The sequence below is a fragment of the Salvelinus sp. IW2-2015 genome, linkage group LG1 (assembly GCF_002910315.2).
Source record: "Salvelinus sp. IW2-2015 linkage group LG1, ASM291031v2, whole genome shotgun sequence".
Lineage (NCBI taxonomy): Eukaryota > Metazoa > Chordata > Actinopteri > Salmoniformes > Salmonidae > Salvelinus > Salvelinus sp. IW2-2015.
In genome coordinates, this window is record NC_036838.1 from 34,080,067 (window position 1) to 34,104,918 (window position 24,852).

The following is a 24,852-nucleotide window of genomic DNA, read 5'->3' on the forward strand; positions in this document are numbered from 1 at the left end:
TATTAGGCCAACGTATTACAAGTTGGGACATGTAGCCTATTTGAATCATTATGGAACACAGACCATACATAGCAGTTTAAACCTGGAGCCTGGGCCACGCTTCATGACGAATGGACCGCTGTCATCAAAGTTCTATGATTAGTKAGGATTATTATGGTAGGTTTATAGGACTACTGTTCAACCCCTATTGTACATTATTCTCACCTTCCAATATTTCATGAATTGAWTATTGTAACTTTTAGGATGAATCAAACCAATATATTTCATGTGTAAAGGCTTTCTAAACTTTTAATTTGTATTGTTCATAAATACTTTATGAGCCCTAAATAATATACAAGATCAGACTATTTTTTTATCTACCAATTGGTGCTTAAAATGAGACCAATATGTATGTATTTACATGGCTTTCTTTCTTGGTCCCTAATATTCTGAACTGTTCTCTTCATATATTCTAGTAAGTCTGTCGAGAAAATTCTAATTAAATTGGATAAAAGTACTGAAAACGCAATTGMATGAAAACTCCAGCAGATAATCTGTTGGCCAGCAAGTGGGAGGATTTTCAGCGGTTAAATAAATTCTATTCAATGCGCGCAAGGGAACCATGSCTGAAATGCTTGTTACGCACCTACATACARTGCCTTTGGAAAGTATTCAGACCCCTTGACTTTTTCCACATTTTGTTACGTTACAGCCTTGTCCTAAAATGGATTAAGTAAAACAAAATCTACACTCAATATCCCATATATGACAAAGCGAAAACAKGTTTTTAGAAATGTTTGCACATTTATTAAATGTAAAAAACAGATACCTTATTTCCACAAKTATTCAGACCCTTTGCTATTTGCCTTGAAATTGAGCTCAGGTGCATCCTCTTTCCATTGATCATCCTTTAGATGTTTCTACAACTTGAWTAGAGTCCACCTGTGGTAAATTCARCTGATTGGACATGATTTGGAAAGGCACGCACCTGTCTGTATATGGTCCCACAGTTGACAGTGTATTTCAGAGCAAAAACCAAGCCATGAGGTCGAAGGAATTGTCCGTAGAGCTCCGAGACAGGATTGTGTTGAAGCACAGATCTGGGGGAGGGTACCAAAACATTTCTGCAGCATTGAAGGTCCTCAAGAACACATTGGCCTCCATCATTCTTCAATGGAAGAAGTTTAGAACCACCAAGACTCTTCCTAGAGCTGGCCGCCYGGCCAAACTGAGCAATCGGGGAGAAGGGTCTTGGTCAGGGAGGTGRCCAAGAACCCGATGGTCACTCTGACAGAGCTCTAGAGTTCTGGTCTGTTGAAAGCAAGATAGGCCAAAGAGTTCAGAGTGCCAACGTCACGTCTGGAGGGAACCTGGTGGTGGCAGCTTCTTGCTGTGGGGGATCTTTTTCAGTGGCAGGGACTGGGAGACTAGTCAGGATCGAGGGAAAGATGAATGTAGCAAAGTACAGAGAGATCCTTGATGAAAACCTGCTCCAGAGCGCTCAGGACCTCAGACTGGGGCGAAGGTTCACCATCCAACAGGACAGTGGCTTCGGGACAWGTCTCTGAATGTCCTTGASTGGCCCAGCCAGAAACCGGACCTGAACCCAATCGCACATCTCTGGAGAGACTTGAAAATAGCTGTGCAGCAACGCTCCCCATCCAACCTGACAGAGCTTGAGATGATCTGCAGAGAAGAATGGGAGAAACTCCCCAAATACAGGTGTGCCAAGCTTGTAGCGTCATACCCAAGAAGACTTGAGGCTGTAATCGCTGCCAAAAATGCTTCAACAAAGTACTGAGTAAATGGTCTGAATACTTATGTGAGTGTGATATTTAAGTTTTTGCTTTGTCATTATGGGGTTTAGCTTGATGAGGGGGGGACTATTGATTCAATTTTAGCATAAGTCTGTAACAATGTGGAAAATGTCAAGGGGTCTGAATACTTTCCGAAGGCAAGTCTGAATTCCAACTACTGAGAAGTGTGTAGGAAAGGCTCACATTTCCTAAGTCTGAATCGGGCCCAATATGGTTGCTGTGGTGGATAAAGTAAAAAGATTATKCAAAGTTTTCACATTACTGTACCCATGGCATTACATATGAGAACTAGTAATTATTAAATTAATAGGCTTTTTTTGACTGTACCGTCATTCTCCTTCCTGATCCCCTCCGTCTGGTACTTGGTGATGTCAGCTCCACTTTCAGATCAACCAACTGGCTCTTGTAGAAGGATAGTTCAGTCTGTGTTGCTCAGCTGCTCTCCCTGCTTCAACACGATGACCCACAGGTTGTGCACAGTGTCTCTGAGGTCTTCCAGTTTAGTCCAGATGTCAGGTTGGGTGGTGGTCTGTGTGTCGGTCTCTCCCTGAACCCAGACACACAGCGGCAACACCAGTGGAACTACAGACGCCCTCATTCTGACAGTACCAACACCGTCTAGTGTACCTTCTAGTGTCAAATTGATTTCAGCTCATGAAACGTAGGACCAGCACTTTACATGTTGCATTTTCTATTTTTGTTCAGTATAGTTGGGTGTGGYCAAGGCCTTCAAAAAGAGAACATTTGTGGATAAGATTATTGGTCATGGGAAACGTGAAGCTGTTTTTTATCTTAMGTTATGTGTCTGCGTGAATTTCTATTTCCACTTGACAGACTTCATCTGAAAAGAAACAAAATGAAGTGTTTACTTGCAATGACTAATATGTGATTGTTTTCCAATAAAAAACCTAGTTGAATGCACTGACTAAGTCGCTCTGGTTAAATGACTTTAATGAAAATGTATGTACAACACCCACCACCCCACCTTACAGTGAGCCCCAAACCCACCCATCCAGTCAATCCTTGTGAACTCAACCCCACCATGACCCCATGGTTAGTGACCCCACGGTGACCTTTGACACTGTATCTCCCCAGGCTGATCAAACACACCAAGCAGCTTCTGGAGGAGAATGAAGAGAGGCTGTGTATCAAGGTCCTGCAGACCCTCCGAGAGATGATGACCAAAGACAGAGGATACGGAGAGAAGGTAGGACACGAGTCACAACACAACACACCTTACCTTACCTCCATCAGCAGCCCCGAACCTCGAATACCACTGCTTCTCTCCATCACAGTATAGTGGTGTCGATGACCAACCTAGTTTCTACCCTTCTCTTTTTAGGATCGCTCACATTGTACAACTCATCAACCATCTTTTTATTATGATGTGATACGGAATGATATGGATCTACATGATGAGTACACACACACAGACACACACACTGAGCTGGTCCAGGCTAGACTGACCTCATGAATACTTGGCTGGACACTAACTCACCAGCACGGTCCAATGAAAGCATTCATGTCTGAGGTCAAGCAGGGAGATATAACCCCCGATCTTCCTAGAAAGGGAATTGGCTCAGAATGGATGGATCTCGCCTTTACTATTATACCAACTCTTTCCGTTGTGTGTCAAACACCCTTTACTAATGAACGTATTTTCTAAAGTATTAAATGTGTACTAAGATGCACATCACATGAGTGCTTTAAAGACACTCTTTATATACCGTCTGACTAAAGTTTGTGTATGCTTCCTAATGTTGTGGTGTGCCCTGTTCACACTGATACAGCAGCAGCCTGTATCCTCCCTATGCTAACCAATGGCTGACAGTACCTCCGTCATTACGTAAGAGCAGTCATAGCTTTTAGGAGGTATAGTTGATTCGGGGCAGCAGATAGCCTAGTGGTTAGAGAGGTGGCCCAGTAACCGAAAGGTTGCTAGATTGAATCCCCGAGCTGACAATGTAAAAAAATGAATCTGTCGTTCTGCCCCTGAACAAGGCAGTTAACTCGCTGTATCTAGGCCGTCATTGTAAATAAGAATTTGTTCTTAACTGACTTGTCTAGTTAAATAAAGGTGAAATAAAAAAATAAAAATCTAAATTGTAAAGCCTTCAAAAGAGATCATTAGGTTAAGATTATTGGTCGTGGGAAGTGTGAACCTGCTGTTTATCATGTGTCTGCGTGAATTTCTATTTTCAACTTTCCCTGATTAGAAAAGTCCAATAAAGAGTTAATGAGCACAAGGGTCTACTTGCTAAGACTGTGACATTTCATTTTTTTTGTTCCATCTAATGATGTGGTGTGCCCTGCTCACACTGACACAGCAGCCTGCATCCTCTCTATGCTAATCCATGGCTAACCCTCCACCCCTCTCTTCTCTTTCAGCTCAGGGCCTTTGATGATGAGATGGATATGCCTGAGGTTGTCCCTCTTTTTCTTCTACTTCTCTCTCCCTCTTTCAGTTGTTCTGTGAATGTGCCTTGTTCTCTTAAATGTAGGTCTGTGATTGTAGTTGTGGCTGTATGTGGTGGTGAAATGTGTCTGTAGGTAGTACGCCTGGGGTTGTAGTGGTAGTTTTGGGTTGCTTTCTCTGTCACCCTCTCTCCCGCTCATCCACCCGCTCTCCTCACCCTCCCAATCAGTAAGTAAAGGTGTGGGTGGGTGGGTGTGTGCGYGCTCCCATACGTGCACGTGTGTGCGCTTTACCCAGTAGTGTTGTGCTGTTCCAGGTTGAGTCCCATGTTGGTAGGGCAGGCTGCCAGTATGTGTGTCCCAGTCAGTCTCTCTAAGGGCTGTGGAATGTGTGCACTAGTTCCATTTTGGAACATCCCTCCCTATTTCACTAGAAGGATGAATGGAGCTTTCAGGAAGAGCTTTAGTCAATGATATTGCAGCACCATGCTGTCATGGACAGGACCAGGAGTTCTTTCTGTTCTGGTCAAGTGTGCAGAGAAAATCCCTGGCCCTAGTCATGGACCACTAAGATGAGAGTGTGAGTTTGATAGAATATTCTGACACTTTCTGTTTGACCTAAATGCATTTGTGACCAGAAATGTTGGCTTCTCATATGTGTGCCATTTATTTATCTTCTCTTCCTCTCTCTCTTTCCCTATGCATTCTTCTTTCTCTCCATTCTCTACTTTCTATGTGCAGTCTGAGCTCATGGCTGTTTTAGGGTGTTTCCCCTGCCTTTCCCCAGGGTGTCAGTAGGAGGCACTGTAACAGTGTATCTAGGACTAGGAAGGTGTGTGTATGTGTGTGTGTGTGTGGCTGCGTCCTAGTTTTCCCTGCCTGTGAGCTGCACGATCCCTGGGCCGCTGCCAGCTCTGGGGCGGTGGTTACATAAGAACCGGGTCGGCTTTTTTACCTTTTTCCTGGAACCCAGCCTGCCTCTCTCTCCCTTCCTCTCTCCTTGATTCTATCCCTCTCTCTCATTGCTTCTCTCTCTCTCTCCTTGATTCTATCCCTCTCTCTCATTGCTTCTCTCTCTCTCTCCTTGCTTCTCTCCCGCTCTCTCTCTCCTGCCCTCCACTGATGTGTGACCTTCAGAGGTAATTGCCAATAACAGTGTGGAGGAGCTGTATACCCAAAGATGCAGGCTGTGCATTCGCCGGAGGGGGCCAAGAGGGGATATGGGGGGGCTATATGGGGTACAGGGTTGAGGGGGGGTATATATCTGTCTACAGCCCTCCCTATCCACACCGGTTTGATGCCCCTCCCTCCTCACCGCTAGCTCTGATGTAATAACGGCAGTATGAGGAAAACAAGCCAGCCAACCTCGCCCACCTTCCCTTCTCTCGCTAATACCTCTCCCTCTTTCTCACTGTTTCCTTCTCTCTCTCCTTCCTTTTCCCCTCTATTTATCTTTCTCTGTCTCTTTCTCTCACTTTTTCTCAGTATCTCTCTCCTTCTTTCTCTCACACTCGGTACAGTACTGCAGACACTTACACTGTGTGTAGTCTAAGTGGAGTTGGCAGAGGTTGTTTCCGTGGGGTGTTAGTGTTGGAAGAGACTCCCCACACAGCACAGTGCAGACACACACTCCTCTCTGTGATTAAGCAAGAGGAATATATGTGGGTTAAAATGTAGCTTGTCTTTAATGCACATGAACATTATATGTGTGAGCTGCTCTAGAATATCTATGTTATGTATTCTTATTTCTGGTAGGACCGGCAACTCACAGGGGGACCATGTCTGTTCTAACCGAGCACTAACTAACTCAATTCAACACATCATGGGCTTGATGATAAGTTGATTAGGTGAAGCTGAATCATGTGTGTTGGTGTTGGGCCAGAACAAAAATGTTCTCATTCTGGTTCCCCACTGGTTCGCCACTAAATAAGCGTGTATTTTTGGTTCTGATGGGGTGCGACAGTTGAACTAATAGAGGCATCCATAAGTGATATTCTTCTAGAATCAATGGGTATCAAATGGATAAAAAATACAAATGGATGTAATAAATAATAAAAATGGATGTAGCCATCTCAGATTTCCTCTTAACACCTGGGCCCATGATTTAAAGAGGAAGGCGGCAAATCAGTGAGAGGGACTTAGTTCAGGAGGGTGTAGCATCACAAAACCGTCAGATATAAATGTTTTAGAGCAGATATGATACTCTGTCATGTAGAATATGTAATTGTGTCAGCTCTATACATTACATATCTGCAACATTCTGAACTGTGATTTTAGCTGAATAGATCCTTTATAGATGACTGTGACTATGTGCAATAGTAGTTCCGGTCACTTGTTGACACTCACCTGACACTTGGTTGGTATTGGCCTTGGCTCAAGAGCTTGGTTGGACTAGATGGATTTCATTTTACGTCTGAGAAAAGTCTGAGAAAAGCAGGTTAGTTGCAGCGATAATGACAGAGAGCAACAGACATTTTATTAAGTTTCCTCAATGTCTTTATTGTGTTTGGAGAACTTTGGACAGTGGGCAGCCAAGCGGCAAACCCCAAGATCCATTTCAGTCAGCAACGGGTCTAAATATGACTGTCTCCCTCCGCCTGCTAAAACACAAACACATGGACATGCACAGCACACACACCAAAAAAACACCTAAAAGGGGAATGTTTTTGCATGTGTTTTCTCTTAACGTGGAATCTGGAGATGTGACAGACAGCAGGGGCCCCCCCCCCCCCCCCCCCAAAAGGGAATGTTTTTGCATTCGGTATGTGTGTGTACATGTACTTGTCCGTGCGTGCGTGCGTGTGAGTACATAAGCTTGCGCGTCTGTGTGTGTGTGTACACGTAAAACTGTACGTGTGTGTTTCCTCTAATGGGGAAGCTGGAGATGTCAGAGACCGACAGCAGGGGCTTGCCGCGGGGAGATTCCAACTCGGTGGAACGGTTGTTGGAGAGGATGTGGTGAGCATGAGGGGTTGTTGTGCGGTCGCTGTGGTCGGACCATGGGCGTTGGGGAGAGAGCGCAGATATGCTCTGATCAGCAGGCTGTGTGACGGTGGCTGTCTGGCTTTGATGTGGTCATACATTTTGAAGGAAACAGTATGATTATGTAAACTTAACTTTTTAAGTTAGATTTAAATATTCTTAAGTCTTTAAGTGATGTGTAAAAGGTAACAATCACTGAAAGTTTTAAGGTGACACAAACATGCTAGTCTCTATACAGACACATACCAGATATTCTCAGGCTTATCTACCCTATATTGGATATACAGTAGGAAAACAGTACACTATTCCAACCCTACACACACACACAGGCAGGGAAAACTAGGACACAGCCACACACATACACACACACACACACACACACACACACACACACACAACCTACACACACAACCTCTCTAATGTAGCCAGTTATAGGCCTGCCCTCAGCCGCCCTTTATTCCCTCCTTCCCTGTCTGACCTTGTTTCAGGGGGGCCATGGTTGTGCTGGCAGAACCCTGTGTTGTGATTTGTCGTGTTATTCTCTCTCTCTCTTGTTATGGTGACAGATGGGTTTTCTAAGCTCCTGTGTGTCACTGAGCTCCATTATGTAACTCCCTCTCTCTCTCTCTCTCTCGCTCCCCTCCACCCCTCCCCCATCCACACCTCCGCTCCCCTTCTAGTGTATCTGCATCTTACGTAATTAACATGATTGCATGGGAGCGTGATCGGACTCCAAACAGGTGTAGCTAGCTAACAGGTATCCTGTACATCCCACTATGTGCCCGCACTTCTCCAAAAGGCCAAGGATCCACATGAAAGAGAAGAGAACCATGGATTACTTTTATTTGTGCTGTCATTTGTACAGTAGTATTGTACTTTGCTGACTGTAACGTTGGTCTGCAATTCGTTATATGCAGTGGTTCCAGAGTGAATTGTTGATTCTCTCCCCCACCCTCCATTTACTTCCTGATTGATAGTCATCATCGTCGCTGCTGACCCCTCCCTTTGCTTTGACCCCTCCATAACCTTCACACCACCCCGCTCTAACCAGTCAATGGCATGGCACAACCCTATAGCTGCCCTTTGCAAGTCAATCATTTATAAAATCATTAATAATCTGTTATAAACCCTGTGTCTGTGTATGTTGGCCGTACCAATGCTGCATGAGGAATAACCCTGTGTTTGTTTCTGTTGGCCCGCTATGCTGTGCTAACCCACCTCACTGCACCAGCAGCTGGATCTCAACCAGCCACAGAAAATACTGGATGACCAGAGGAGGGTAGGTACTAATCCTGACTGTAACATGAGCACAACCATAAACCCTTAACCCCAATTTATAACCTTAATAAACTACTGGTGGATCCTAGCATGAACATGAGCATAACATCAGAAAAGGGTAGGTACTACTGGTACTACTGGCCAGGAACGTAACTCTAACCTAACAGAAGCTCACACACATTCTACGATCAAGACCGACCGTAGAGATGGCTAGGCTTTCACCCTAGCCTGAACCCTTAACCCATCACTGAACTCAACAGATTACGAACCCCACTGCAGCCCTTACCCTACAGTTGTGGTTAGCTGACTTGGCGTCCTCCATATAATCACGGTTGGCTTAGTGTGTCTGTGTGTGTGGAAAGGATAAGCACAGGTGAAGCCTGTATTTCAGTGGCATTCTCTTAGCAGTTAGTTTGTCTCTAACATGAACTGGGTACTGCAATTGAACACAGATGGACCAACTCACACAACATATGCTACCTTCCCACCTCCACACACTTGTTGTCTCGAAGGAAATGGGGAGTGGAAGACAAAGATGTGGAGCGGGATTGGATGTTTGGCTCTCGATGTGTGATTGTGTAGTTTGTTTCACACAATGCCCAAACAATGTCCATTTATCTGCCCCCTGCCGATGACAGATAAGGCTCTGTTCTCCGTACTGCGTGGGTTAGCCCATCTCTGTTAGCTGGAGCATTACCATGGTAGCAGGCTTTATGTAATGTCGCTCTCATTCTCAAATGCACACCCACGGCTGACTTTTCACACACACACACACACACACACAACACACACACACACACACACACACAACACACACACACACACACACACACACACACACACACACACACACAAACTCTGCCACCTCTCACTCTTTTCCCTCCGTTCCCCTCATGGGAGGTCTGTCAGGTAACGTGTGCGCTGCAGTTGCCGTGGCAATGGCAGAGTCGTGCAGACTCCCATTGGTGGCTGGATGAGTCATCATTGCTACGTCTTGGGAGGGCAGGCCTGTCTGAAAACAGCTAGGTCCCAAACTCCCAAAGCAGGACGCAGGCTCACTTTTACCAGGGATAGAGATATAACAAGCTTGATGACTTATTTTTTACCTGTGTTATTGAGTGTTTATTCGATATGTGAATGAGAATGTTGGGAGAGTAATAACAATATGGACATTTAGCAGATGCTTTATCTACAGTGACGTAGGTAGCCCTTTGCTGAAATCAATTCCATAACCCTGGTGTTTTCAGAGCCCTATTCCAACCAAAACCATCAAGCCATCTGAACTCTAATCTTCATCCTTGCAGGACTATGTGGGTAACTTAGAGCAGTGCAGTTCATGCACACAATGTTTATTTGGATTGGCTTGTCCTGAACCTGGGAAGTTGCCATATGTCCCTTCTCTCTTCAAACCACTTTAATCAATTCAACTGGGCCTCACTGGCATGATGATGCATATATGGTGCCCATAATGTACACTGTATAATAAACTCCCTCTCAAGTCTCCTCTCTTACATCATCACACTAATACACCTCCATTTTCTTCTCTCTGTAGGGTGAGGCGTTGAGGCAGATTCTAGTGAACCGTTACTATGGCAACTTCCATAGTAGGAGTGGTGGGCGGAGGGACAGCCTGACTGCCTTCAGCAACGGAACCCTGGTTCCAGTAGGGCCCAGCAAGAGCCAATCAGGTGAGAGCATCTCTCTGAGAGCATCCCCTATATATAGTATCTAGTATATAGTATCTCTATCTGTCATCTCCTCTGTCTGTTCTCTTCTCTGTGTCATATTATTTGTCCCTCTGTTTGTCATCTTGTCTGTCTGTCTCTGTCTATCCTCTTCTCTGTCTCTCTGTCCTCTTCTTTGTCTCTCTGTCTGTCTTTCTCTCTGTCTCCCCATCTTCTCTGTCTGTCCTCTTCTCCATCTGTCCTCTGCTGTCTCTCGGTCTGTCTGTCCATTGTTTTGGACGAAAAGGTTAACTCTCAGGTAATTTCTATCCCATGTTGCATAAATCACCCCACAATCAAATTAGCTTGTTTTGTACATTTTTATGTAAGTTGTCACAAACTGTTATGAGTAATTTGCCAGATACAAATGAACAAAAAAATGAAGAGTTTCTAGTGCACACAGAAACCAAGCATGACAACGTTGCATATTCTTCTGACCTAATTCTGAACTCTGGACCTCTGCCCCCTTCCAAAGAAAAGTATCATTATTTATCTTTATTTGTCATGCAGATAGCACAACTTTGAGAGGTGAAAGTCTGTGCATGGTGGATAGGGAAGTTGATATTGTTCTGCTAAAGAAGTGTATGCATGTCAAGGTTTCTCAAACAGACCTGCTCACTCTGTTATATAACCAGGAGGCCTATCTCTACACACACACACACACACACATAATCCTTTACTACTGAGCTGTAGAGATGTCTAGCTCTAGTCCAGCCCTGTGAGTGAGCACAACACTGTTATTTCCTCATGATGAGCAGGTCACTGTGTGATTGATCTGACCACACTATTTCAAGTAAAAACATTGACGCGATTTATCTCTTCACACAGCTTTTCTCATACTGCTCAGTTGAGGAGAACTACTCTGGCTTTTTGGGGAATGAGGCCTGTTGAATAAACCATGATAAGAGTGTGGCTTATTTCTATGTAGTATTAAGAACATTTATGAGTCAGTCACCAGGATGCAGAAGAAGTGTATCACACTTAACATGGTGGCAGCGGTACACGCATATGGAATGATGTCATATTACCCAGTTATAGCAGTTTTTAGTGCCCATTTTCATGTCAATCAATGTAATATGTAAGTACTGTTACACCACTATGCCTCTTATTGGAATGAGTAATAAGCCAAGTTCTTGGGTCCCCCCTCCAAGCCTTATTACTGTGTGTGTGAGTGCAGTGTGTTTACATGTGGGTGTATGAGTGCAGTATGTTTGCATGTGTGTGTGGGTGTATGAGTGCAGTGTGTTTGCATGTAGTGTGTTTACATGTGTGTGGGTGGGTGTATGAGTGCAGTGTTTTGCATGTGTGTGAGTGCAGTGTTTTTGCAGATGTTGAGTGCAGTGTTTGCATGTGTGTGAGTGCAGTGTTTTGCATGTGTGTGAGTGCAGTGTTTTGCATGTGTGTGAGTGCAGTGTTTGCATTGTGTGTGAGTGCAGTGTTTTGCATGTGTGTGAGTGCAGTGTTTTTTGCATGTGTGTGAGTGCAGTGTGTTTGCATATGTCTGGGTGTGTGAGTGCAGTGTGTTTGCATGTGTGAGTGCAGTGTGTTTGCATGTGGAGTGCAGTGTGTTTGCATGTGTGTGAGTGCAGTGTTTTGCATGTGTGTGAGTGCAGTGTTTTGCAGTGTGTGTGAGTGCAGTGTGTTTGCATATGTCTGGGTGTGTGAGTGCAGTGTGTTTGCATGTTGAGTGCAGTGTGTTGCATGTGGAGTGCAGTGTGTTTGCATGTGTGTGAGTGCAGTGTTTTGCATGTGTGTGAGTGCAGTGTTTTGCATGTGTGTGAGTGCAGTGTGTTTGCATGTGTCTGGGTGTGTGATTGCAGTGTGTTTGCGTGTGTGTGAGTGCACGGGTGTGTTTGCATGTGTGTGAGTGCAGCGGGGTGTTTGCATGTGTGTGAGTGCAGCGGGTGTGTTTGCCTGTGTGTGAGTGCAGCGGTGTGTTTGCATGTGTGCGTGAGTGCAGCGGGTGTGTTTGCATGTGTGTGTGAGTGCAGCGGGTGTGTTTGCATGTGTGTGTGAGTGCAGCGGGTGTGTGTATGAGTGCAGTGGGTGTGTTTGCATGTGTGTGTGAGTGAGTGCAGTGGGTGTGTTTGCGTGTGTGTGTGTGTGAGTGAGTGCAGCGGGTGTGTGTGTGAGTGCAGCGGGTGTGTTTGCATGTGTGTGTGAGTGCAGCGGGTGTGTGTGTGAGTGCAGTGGGTGTGTTTGCGTGTGTGTGTGAGGTGCAGCGTGGTGTTGTTTGCGTGTTATTTGTTGATGCAGCGGGTGTGTGTGAGTGCAGTGGGTGTGTTTGCGTGTGTGTGTGAGTGCAGCGGGTGTGTTTGCATGTGTGTGTGAGTGCAGCGGGGGTGTGTGTGAGTGCAGTGGGTGTGTTTGCATGTGTGTGCCACTACTAAAGGCTGCCATGGGTGTTGTCATTGATACTGGTGTTAATCGCTCATAAGAAGCATAGTAGGCCCTCTTATACATTCAGGAAAGCCCCTCTTGATGTTTTCTTATGAAATAAAAACATCATTATTTGAAATGTGGCTAAAACTTGAATTTACGTTCTAATTATATATGCAATTACATTGTACATTTGTATGTAAAGGTTTCACAATGAAATATACATGTAGGCGACTGCCTGGATGAGTGCACTTCCCTATTTTGCACTCATATTTCGCCAGACATTCCATTGTGAATTAGTCATTTAGAGGTATCTATAGATGACTGTGGTAGTAAGATGTTAGATATAAGATTTGAAACCTCTCCTTATCCTTATAAATCAGTAGATCAGGGAAAACCACATTCATAATCCTGACCCTCCCTTCAGGCCTAGGTGGTCCGGGAGCCCTGAGTCGAGGGGAGATGAGCCTGGCAGAGGTGCAGTGTCACCTGGACAAGGAGGGCGCCTCCGACCTGGTCATCGACCTCATCATGAACACCACCAGTGACCGTGTCTTCCAGGAGAGCATCCTATTGGCCATCGCCCTGCTGGAGGGTGGGAACACCACCATCCAAGTGAGTCAGAGCCAGCTGCCAATCATAAGGTTGTGGGTTTGTCAGGAATGACTGAAGCCTAATAAATACCTGAATGATAAATCAAACCAAACATTATTTAAAGTGCATTTCGCTACCATAAATAACATACATCATTGGTCCCAACATCCAACACACTTCATAGATGAGGGAAAAAAAGAGAAAAAGAGAAGTCCTTGGATAGGGACAGTACCAGGGTCCATCCAGGTACTGGCCTGCTCTGACCCTGTACAAGGCAGCCATTTTGCATGTGTCCACACCCCTCCCTGCTGCCTTAGAAGGGGTGGCAGGTAGCCTCAAGGTTCGAGCGTTGGGCCAGTAACCAAATGGTTGCTTATTTGAAAACCGGAGCTGATAAGATGAAAAATCTGTCGCTGTGCCCTTGCGCAACGCATTTAGCCCTAATTGCTCTAGGGGCGCTGTGCAATGGTGACCCTGGCTGTGACCCCACTTCCTGCGGTTCGCTCAGGGGAGTTGGGATATGCAAGAAACACATTTCCAATACACACTTGTGTGTAACAGGACAAATATAAACACCCCCGAAATTATTATTATTGTTATAGAAGAGAATAACTCAGCATGCCCCACAACACTGCTCTACTTCTCCTGACAGAGCTGAGCACACGATAAAGACCGAGTTTACTGTCAACTTCAAAACAGTCCCATGAGGCCAAGGGGAATGATTGAACTGAAACTGTGAGGCACATGACACCTGCTCCATAAAGCCCTCTGGATTGTTTACAATGGAGAAATATGATACATCTCTGCAAACATAGGAGACATTTAGTTACGTGTGTGTGTGCATATAATGTGTGCACAAGCCCGCTGCATTTATGTTTGCTATCAATCTGTCTGTCTGCTCCTCTCTGTTTGTGTGTCTGTCTCTGTCTGCCAGTGCTTGCGTAAGCAGGGGCAACTTGCGTAATCAGATTGGGAGGGAGGAAGCCACTCTAGCAGAGACAATGTCCTGACTTCCCACAGCTGCAGGCTGTCTGCCTGTATCCCTCTTTGCCTCCCTCCCTGCCTGTTAGCCTGGCTGCTGCAGAGAGAGCACAGAGTATCACGTGACCAGCGTTACATAAGGCCTGTGTGAATGAACAATGAGGAATGTCTCGGGCTTAAAAACATTCCAGCCCTCCCTCTTTCTCTCTTTCCCTCCCTCTCTTTCTTTCTCGACCCAGACTGGGTCATGCTGGGCCTCTGGAAGTGGGGCAGTAGGGAGAGGGGTGGTGGGACTGGAAATAGTCTGCCGCTCTTTATTACATAGTTATTTTGTTCTGAAACACTGAGCGAAAATTTAGAGGGGGAAATACTGAAGTATTACCATTTAATGCTAAAAAGGGAGACATTTTCTCTTAAGTACTTCATAACTTAACATACTGTAGCATTTCATGAATGTAAACCAGCTTGCTAGGCTAGATAATTTGCTTTCTGACCCGGATTCTTCTCCAGATCACCAACTGTCACCTCTACAAATAACCGCAGTCTCTGCAGTTGTCCTCTGTGGTGTTTGGACTGTCCTGTCTCCCAGTAGATTATGAAACCTGAGGACACACTAGAATAGGTCTTTCTTAGAAACCTCCAGGTTCACTTTTCATACTGATGAGCTGGATAATAATTGTCTTTGAACCCTGGTCTTTGAAGATATATATTTATTTTAATTATGATGAAAAGTGGATTTGTCTCTCAAAGAATATTAAGACTATACAAATAGTAATGTACATTTTTTAGATTAATTTGCTGGAGTCCTGACCTCATATTATTTCTATGAAACACAAACTAACAGCAATGCGCATGTTTGTTGGTGTACTAGCACTCCTCGTTTTCAATGTATCTTTTTAGGAATGGATCCACTCTGAGGTGTCTTATCTATGTTGACGTGTCCATCCCAGACAAGCTTTTCACTACACCCGCAATAACATCTGCTAAACACGTGTATGTGACCAATATAATCTGATTTTGATTTGACAAGCACTCACACGGTTTACCATTACCCCCTGATCTACATACCACACAGAAATAAACCTGACCATGTACTCACTCACCCACTCCCTCACTCATGCTCAAACTCCTTACTTATTCACTCTCCTGCCAGCTTCTAGGAAGGAAGTTAGTAAGTTAGGGATGGTGAGGTTCCTCTCTGGGTTTTAGTCCTGAGTTACTGTGTAAGGTGATAGACAAGACACAAGGTCATCTGTTCTATTCTGTCTAGTCTGTGATTTTATTCAAGCTTCCATTGTCATGGGAGGGCCAGAGTGACAGAGAACAGAGGATAAGGAAGAAAAGTAGAAGATGAAGGAACAGGGAAGAGATAAGACAAGAGTTCAGAGAGGAGGATAGCGGGAAGAAGGAAACTAGAGGCTAGTTTGGGGTAAGAGAGGACAAAAGGCTGTAAGTGAAGAAAATGATTCAGTGAAGAGAGAAGGCAAAAGGAAGAGAGGTGAGCTGCAGTTCCAGTTAGTCTGTGTGGCGCTGCCTGACGTGAATTGGGGAGAGAGAGAGTGGGAACGAGAGGGAGCGCTGTTATAAATAGCTGTTATATAACATCCCTTTGTTGATGCCAAGTGGCGGAACGGAAGGAGAGCAGGGAAAGCGCTGTGACCTTGTTTTTCAGAGCCCCCGCCTCGCCCTGCCACGCCTAAATCTCATTCCGCTTGGGGTTAGTCTCCATGGTTACAGACAGTCTCTCTGTTTACCCAACACTCCAGGGGGCCCCTGAGACTCCCATCCCTCACTTCCCTCTCTCTCTCTCTCTCTCTCTCTCTCTCTCTCTCTCTCTCCTCTGCCCTCCTCACCATCACTCCACTTTCTACTCCTCCACCACCATGTCTTACTTAACATCCTCAACATCAATCTGTCGAGCGTTGTCTCTTTTCCAGAACTATTTTTCTAAGTCCGGTCTAAACACAGATGTCTTTTTAATACTCCTGCCAAAACAGTGTACTTGGAGGAACACTATATCTCTCTATTCTACTAATGTCTTCTAATAATAGGGGGATGTTTTGACCACGCTGAAATGCAGAAGAAAGAAAGACCATATTACTTCTACCATCATGTTGTTGCAACGTGCATGGTTAGGCAACAACAAGTGTGTACAATGCATACAATGCAATCACACACAATGCAAACTTTGTTTTGAATCAATTGTGGCGAGGGAGACCCTTTAGGACCCTCTAGGATTTAGAAGAGCTCAGATCAAGTCAGCTCTTAGAAAGGGTCTAAGCCTCTGAGTGAGTGAGATCCATCACAACCAAACTGTAGCGTGAACATTACCTCACAAAACTAAACCGAAACCAATGTAACTCGACCCAGATGCCCAAACTCCACCAGGCCTGTTATACAGTATATGGCAACACCACCAACTTTGAGTCCCATTTGCTCATAGATGGGGATGCCCTAGTGAGAGGAAGCATGTTAACAAAAAGGTGGCGAGAGAGTGGAGAATGAATGTGGTTATTATATAAGAGAAATGTAGTTTGAGAGCATTTGTGTATGCGTGACACAGAACATTTCACACTGTCCTTCAAAGCTGGTTTGTTTTGATGGAGACAGCTGACCAACATTTCAATACATTTTTATTTATTTATTTAACCTTTTATTTAACTAGGCAAGTCAGTTAAGAACAAATTCTTATTTACAATGACTGCCTACCCCGGCCAAACCTGGACGACGGCGGAGCAATTGTGTACCGCCCTATGGGACTCCTGCATCTCCCAACTGAGATGCAGTTCCTTAGACCGGTGTGTGTGTTATGTAAGCTATCCAGGGTTAGAGGCAGGAGGGGAGGAGTAGGGGGGCTGTGAAGAGCTCTTGTCTCCGCTAGGATCAGTGTAATCGCTGTGTGTGTTATCCTGGCCAGGGCCCCACCGGTGAAGCCTCCCCCCTCCTCCCTCACCCCCTCCTCAGGCCCCAATGTCCCACCCACGCCTGTGTGAGAAAGAGAGATGGGAAGGAGAGAGTTTTTTTTTACGGTCTCTGGGAGAGATGAATGTGGAGAGAGATTTGAAGAAAAACCCCCCCCCCCCCCCCCCCCCCACACACTTCTGTGGGTTGCCAGGTTGTGAGGCTCAGTTAATCCCCCCTCTCTGCCTCTGTACTATCCACTCTGTCATCAAGTTATTTATTGCACTGGATCTTGCTGGATAGCACGCACACTCCCCCACACCACCACCACTACTCTCCTCCATCCTGACTGGTGGCAGAGGGTGTACGTGCGAGTGGTCTGGTGCACAGTGGTGGGGGTAGGGGTGGGTGGGGCCTGGGGGATTTGGAGTCTGCTGCCCAGGGGGCATAAGTACACAATGATGTCATTGTTGATTTCGAGTAGAAGAGGGTGTAGGGAGAAGTCACTGATTTGGGGTTTAAGCTGGGCAGATCTGTCATTGGAAGACCTGATGACACAACATAATACTGTTTTTATTCAGACTGCATAATCCTTTGATACTGAGGAAAGACTGATGGCTAGACACTAATATGTTATCAGTTTCACTAAACTATAGATATACTTTTTGATAGTAAGTCAGCAAGGTACTATCCCATTAAATGTTGGCTTGGAAACTTGGAAAATGCTATCTTTACAACCACACTGATTCGTTGTGACCTACATATTTGAGAAGACATTATGTATGTGACTTATGACAATGTATGTGAGCAACATTGTAACATATTTTGCCCAAGCTTTTAAGCAGAGTTTATTAATGCTGCAGATTACTCCACTACTGTGTGTGTGCATTGTTGTATGATTCCACATTCTCTGTGGGTGCTTGTGTACAGTATGGTGTGTCAGTGGGTTCACTTAGCTATCCCCTGTAGTATGAGATTCCCTTCTATTCAGAGAATTAAGGTTAGCAAACTCAGGGCTCTTTACCAAGGAGGAGTGGCATGTTTCATTAATTTCACATGTCTAACATTGTGTTACTGAACGCCCTCATGCCAGCAAGCGTTCCATACACATCTCTCTCTTTAAATATGACATAAAATGTAGTTTGTCCATTTTGTTTAAACTAATTACAACTATTTGTTTTTCAACCTCGCATGTCAACACGCGCGCGCACATGCACACACACGCTTAAACCAGCCCTAAAGCACACAAACACTACCCCAGTTTAAGACTTCACACCTAACCTAGAAAAAAAGCTAGTTCTGCAACAAGCTTTTTAGAGCTAGCCTAGATACCAGCTCTGATAACATTACCTCCCCCTTCCTCAACCACTCGCTCACTCATCCCCATTTCTCCCTACCTCTCTTACTCGATTTCCCTTTCTTATTTATTTATTTGTTAATCTCACCCCTTTTCTTACCCCTTTTTCTGCTCCCTGTCTTTCTCTCTCCCTCTCCCATTCCCTTCCTCTCTCCTTCTTTCCTCCCTTCCTCCCTCTATCTGTGTAAGTAGGGTAGGCGTCTCCCTCTCGTGTCATATTCACCCTGAGCATTAGGCCTGTTCTGCCACTGGGTCAGAGTCTCTCCTCCTCTCCCTCCAAGTAGACTGTGACCAGATAACAGCTCTTACCAAAAGGGAAATAGGACAGCACAGATCTCATTGCAGTCAGGGGTTAGAATGTGCTCCCATTTAGCTTGAATGTGACCCCCACAGAATATAGAGTCCAAACCGTGGTCTCTCCACTGAGGTTTTGTAACCACATGACATAATAATAATAATCCATGTATTTTATATTGCAATATTCATTACAAGAAGAATCTGTCGCTTTAAAAACAGAATAAATGAACAATTTAACAAAACATATGTATGGATCTGGCAGTTCTTTGGCAATGATCTTCCACAGCTTTAGATGACAGGCAGTTCAGAAAGGGTAGTATCTTGATGGCACAGTCAAAGCCTTAACAGGTTTTTTTTCCTTCCCTTCTTTAGTGTTTGCTGAGGCTGACTGTGGTCATGGTGTAATGGTGTTTTGCATGCATGGGGCACACTGAGATCGAGACAGAGTGAGAAAGAAAGAGGAGAAGTCCCATCTTGATACACGGTGTTGTTAGACCAGGGATTTCTCAGCTTGTTTTAGCCGTGGGACAACTTTTTCTTGAGCGGATGGTCGGAGGGCCAGAACATCATTACAAATAATTTGTAGACTACAAATTGACCGCAAGAAGCCCGAACATATAATATTTGACTAAAACTCAAAAGTTTGGACACACCTACTCATAGTGAAGACATCAAAACTATGAAATAATACATGTAGAATCCTGTAATAACCCTCTTTTTTTTAACAAATCAAAATATATTTGAGATTCTTCAAATATAAATATTGCCTTGATGACAGCTTTGCGCACACTCTTGGCATTCTCTCAATCAGCTTCACCTGGAAAGCTTTTCCAACACATTTTAATGTTTGTGCTTTCCTTATAACTAATTTCTGTGTTCTATTCATGTACTGTTCTATAAACAAATATGTGTTCATGCAAGTGGCTGACTCACTATCAGTAGCTGCAATTTGGCAGTACACCCAGACCTTGTTTTGAGAACGAACAAAATATATCTTAGTTTCAAGGTCTCAGCTTAGAGAGAAGAAACCTGGTGAGATATTGCTCAGTCACATGTTATGAATACTGATTGGTCTGTCACATGAATGAAACATCATGCAAATATAACTTGTCTGTGTATAGCCGTATATAAGACAACTGCTGGGACTGCCCAGGCAGAGCTTCTGACACATTCAGTATGGTGCATTAAGTTTGTTGGAACCTCTCCAGCGCGCTGACAAATAAACAACGATTAATTTAAGATTGACTTCGAGTGTCCCTGTGTAAGAATTTCCACGACAAACTCTTGAAGGAGTTCCCACATATGCTGAGCACTTGTTGGCTGCTTATCCTTCACTCTGCTGTCCAACTCATCCCTAACCATCTCAATTGGGTTGAGGACGGGTGATTGTGGAGGCCAGGTAATCTGATGCAGCACTCCATCACTCTCCTTCTTGGTCAAATACCCCGCTTCACCATTTGGCAGTCTGACAGACACATTTGGGTTGCCCGAATCAAACAAGTTGTCTAAATAGGCGACTTTAGGTCATCTCCATGGTAATATTCAGTGTTACAGTAACTACATACATTACCAGAATTTCCCTTGTAGCAGAAAGTTTATACGTTTATGATATGTACTTGGTGGTACTGTATACACAGTAGTGCAGACCTGTCTTATTTTGATCAATTTAAATTACCTGAAGCTTTGTTTAGCGAAAGGGACATTTAGCAGATGCTTTTATCCAAAGCTGTCTTGCAGTTATCACGTGTATTGTTGTCATGCGGGAATCGAACCCAGAACTGTGGTATTGCGAACGCTATATGCTGCAAGTAACCAACTGAGCCATCAACAATAACGCCTATTGTACTCAGTTTGGTGAAGTAGGCTACACACAACAATACACAAGCATTCACATGACTGAAATGAACATTCCTTCCTTGTTATTTACAACAAAATGTTACGTTACTTCCCAGTACCTTTACTTGACTTCCTTTGTACTAGCGTTCCTTCTTCTGCCGTCTGACGGAGGACAAGAAGTCTGAGAAGTTTTTCCGGGTGTTCTACGACCGGATGAAGCTGGCCCAGCTGGAGATCAAAGCCACTGTGACGGTCAACACCAGCGACCTCGGCAACAGAAAGAGGGACGACGACGCCCCCGACAAAGAAGTGCCCATCCGCAAGAAAGGTCAGAGGTCAACCTCTTTTATTGTCAGTTATTGCATTTTAAGAGAGTAGGATGAAGTTACCCCTAGACACTGATCTAAGGTTTGTTTTTCTCTGAACACGTTAGCAATAAATACTAGCTGCCACAAAGAAGTCTTTATTTTATCCCCAGTACCTAGTTTGGTTCATCTGTCCTCCCTGTGTCTCTGCAGCCAAAGACTCAGCGGTGGTGGTGACAGAGGAAGCGAGAGAGCAGCTGCTGGAGGCCTCGTCGGCCACTAAGAAAGCCTTCAACTCGTACCGCCGTGAGGCTGACCCAGAGGACCACTTCTCGGCGGCCGACGGCACGCCCAGCGCCGGGAACAAGAGCCAGGAAGACGGAGAGATGAGCTTCATCATTGTCATCATGCAGCCTATCCTGCGCTTCCTCCAGCTGCTCTGTGAGAACCACAACCGAGACCTGCAGGTCAGTTATTCAGCCAGCCCAACATCAGGGGAGCTAGCCCTCACAGCTAGCCTCTTCGCAGGACAAGTCATGTTCTATGGCAATAGTTATGAAGTTCACCGCTATGTCTTTAGTTCGCAATGGTCTATTGTGTAAGTCGCTCTGGATAAGAATGTCTGCTAAATGACCAACATGTCAATGTTAGGACTTTCTGCGTTGCGTTCTATGAGCCATTTAATTTTGCTGTGAATGAACATGAAGTGCATAGTCGGTACATGATATGGGGTATATTCTCCCCTGGGCCAGAGGTGGTGGAAGGATCATCAGTAATGAGTAATGAGATAGATGGTTCTATTCACTAATGTAGGCCTGGTGGTCACGTCTCTAATCTAACTGTTAGCTCAACACTATGGCGCTGATTACCCAGTGACTCATGGATAGATATTATCTGTGTTTTAAGGAGTCAGGGTCATCCTGTCCTCATTTTGAACCTTTTGTCAATAGGGGGAGCTGTTAGCATTTTTTTTTTTTTTACATTTCCAAATTAAACTGCCTCGTACTCAATTCTTGCTCGTACAATATGCATATTATTATTACTATTGGATAGAAAACAATCTCTAGTTTCTAAAACCGTTTGAATTATGTCTGTGGGTGAACCAGAACTCTTTCTACAGCGAAACTCATGACAGGACATGCGAAGCTCTGAAAAATAGTATCTGATCTCGGATCAGTTTAAAACTCTGTGTGTGCMCTATGGCTTGACATGAACTGCACCCGCCTTCCCCTGGATGTCAGTAACCAATGAGAAGTGGAATGGTGTCTCTASGTGTTTSTCAGAGTTTWTAAAAKGGAATGGAGTGAGATGWCCCTTCTTTTCGACGCTYGCCAGGACGCAAGGGAGGACATCAGAATCGCATGCTCAAAAGCTCTCGTTATTGATCAAAGATATATCCGTCTGTGATTTAATTCGATATAGGTGTTAGAAACATCATAACGAAGTTATTTGAAACCGATTTATATCAGTTTATGCGAGTATATTGCTATTTTTCTGAATTTCCTTAGTATTGCGTTTGAGGATTTGGGCATGTGTGTGCCGTGTAGCTATCGTTAGCTGTTGTTGAGGAGTTGAGGAGGTCGTTTTACAACAAAGCAACGATTCTTTTGGACAAAGGACACATTGCCCAAGATACTGATGGAAGCTCGTCCAAAAGTAAGAGTTATTTATGATTTTATTCCGTATTTATGTGGAAAAATGTAAACGCAGTTGTCAGCCATTGTTTGCGGCACTAGTCTGGCTGTAACTCACAATGTATGTCTAGTAACGTACATTTTAAAAATCTAAATCAGCGGTTGCATTAATAACCAATGCATCTTTCATTAGCTGTCCAACCTGTATTTTTTTWGTCAATCTAATCGATAAATAATCGTAAACATAGGTGCCTTTCCAAGATGGCGCCGGCCCGAATGCATGCCATGTTTTGACAGATTACATTGCATAACCACGATTTGTGATGCTAAATATGCACATTTTCGAACAAACTCTATATGCATTGTGTAATAGGATGTTACAGGACTGTCATCTGAAGAATTCTGAGAAGGTTAGTGAAAAAATTAATATATTTTGGTGGCGATAACGTTATCGCCCCCTTTGCCTTGATTTAATGCTGGTGTGATGTTAGCTCATGTGGTATGCTAATATAACGATATATTGTGTTTTCGCTGTAAAACACTTAGAAAATCTGAAATATTGTCTGGATTCACAAGATCTGTGTCTTTCAATTGCTGTAGGCTGTGTATTTTTCAGAAATGTTTTAGGATGAGTATTTTGGTAATTGACGTCGGTCTCTGTAATTATTCCGGCTGCTTCCAACGCTATTTCAGATTGCAGCTGCAATGTACAACTGTGATTTATACCTGAAAAATGCACATTTTTCAAAAAAAAACATATCCTAAACCATAAATATGTTATCAGACTGTCATCTTATGAAGTTGTTTCTTGGTTAGTGGCTATATATATCTTTATTTAGTCGAATTAGTGATAGCTACTGATGCAGGAAAAAACTGGTGGAGTAAAAAAAGTGGTGTCTTTTGCTAACGTGGTTAGCTAATAGATTTACATATTGTGTCTTCCCTGTAAAACATTTTAAAAATCAGAAATGATGGCTGGATTCACAAGATCTGTATCTTTCATCTGGTGTCTTGGACTTGTGATTTAATGATATTTAGATGCTTGTATTTACGCTATGCTAGGCTATGCTAGTCAGCTTTTTTACTGTGGGGGGTGCTCCCGGATCCGGGATGAGTACCAAGTAAAAGTTAACTGGAAAGTTCTTCAGTTCAGAGTCACACTTTCAATGCACATTTGCCTTTCAATACGTAATGTATTTTTTTCTGAATGAAATAAAAAATATTATGTATCAAATGTGCAAACAGCTGTATTCTTACCCTCCCTTGGTCCCTCTCCAGAACTTTCTGCGGTGTCAGAACAATAAGAACAACTATAATCTGGTGTGTGAGACGCTGCAGTTCCTGGACTGTATCTGTGGCAGCACCACGGGAGGCCTAGGTCTACTGGGCCTCTACATCAATGAGAAGAACGTGGCTCTCATCAACCAGACAGTGGAGAGCCTGACCGAGTACTGCCAAGGACCCTGCCACGAGAACCAGGTACTGGGATGGGTACTGGCCTTTAGAACCACAGCTATTTATGGGCTCTTGTCATTAGAACCAACTAACTGTGGGTCTTTGTCATTTTGTCATTAGAACTACAAACAGATACAGTGGGCCCATCCTGTAAGAACTAGCTACAAGCACATATGCATACCATACGAAGCAGTTATGGACTCCTATCCTGGGTCCACTTCTATTGTCATTCATACTACTAATACTGTCTATGGATAGGTTGAGGGCCCTGACATGGATAACTAGTGACCTAGTGTAGTCCATGCAGCGCATTTATAAAATTGACCTAACTTATTGTTTCCTTGCAGAACTGCATCGCCACCCATGAGTCCAATGGCATTGACATCATCATCGCCCTGATCCTGAATGACATCAACCCACTGGGGAAGAAGAGGATGGACCTGGTGCTTGAACTCAAGGTGAGGCCTCCCTCGCAAAGGGTTTTGGTCACAAGTAGTGCGCTATATAGGGAATAGGGTGCCATTTTGGACATAGGCTGGGTCTCCACACTGGACCTAGTAGTAAAGCTACTTTACTCCCTACTCTAGTAGCTACTCTATCCCGGAGTGGAACTTCACAAACAGTGTGCTGCTGCTTTTGAAACCTAGACAACTCATGAATCTCTCCTAAGCTAGCTCCTTTGGTGCCAAACCAAATATCTGCAGATTGCATTTTCAGCCTAAGCCTTGTGGATTCTGCCTGTTTTCTTGGAAGGAGGAACAGAAACGGCTTAGAAAAGATTTGATCTTCAACTTTATACGCATCTCATGACTATGACATAAAGTTTACATGATAACAAACCATTATCTCCGTACTTTCTCCATTTCTCTCTTTCTCTCTCTGTAGTGTTTTTAGTGTAATTAGGATGTCTTATTAAAG

The 24,852-nt window shown here is 44.2% G+C and overlaps 1 protein-coding gene across 2 annotated transcripts in view; it reads left to right on the plus strand.

Moving 5' to 3' along the window:
- LOC111966193 (inositol 1,4,5-trisphosphate-gated calcium channel ITPR1) overlaps positions 1-24,852 on the plus strand; it is a 157,992-nt gene that overhangs the window by 106,888 nt on the left and 26,252 nt on the right. Inside the window, exons 38-46 of one of the 2 annotated variants that reach the window (XM_023990646.2) lie at positions 2,892-3,003; positions 4,185-4,220; positions 8,428-8,472; positions 10,024-10,159; positions 13,002-13,189; positions 20,685-20,868; positions 21,059-21,312; positions 23,758-23,958; positions 24,282-24,392. In XM_023990646.2, coding sequence (XP_023846414.1) covers positions 2,892-3,003; positions 4,185-4,220; positions 8,428-8,472; positions 10,024-10,159; positions 13,002-13,189; positions 20,685-20,868; positions 21,059-21,312; positions 23,758-23,958; positions 24,282-24,392 — 1,267 coding nt within the window. The remainder of the gene's footprint in view (positions 1-2,891; positions 3,004-4,184; positions 4,221-8,427; positions 8,473-10,023; positions 10,160-13,001; positions 13,190-20,684; positions 20,869-21,058; positions 21,313-23,757; positions 23,959-24,281; positions 24,393-24,852) is intronic. The other variant, XM_023990654.2, reaches the window with a different exon arrangement.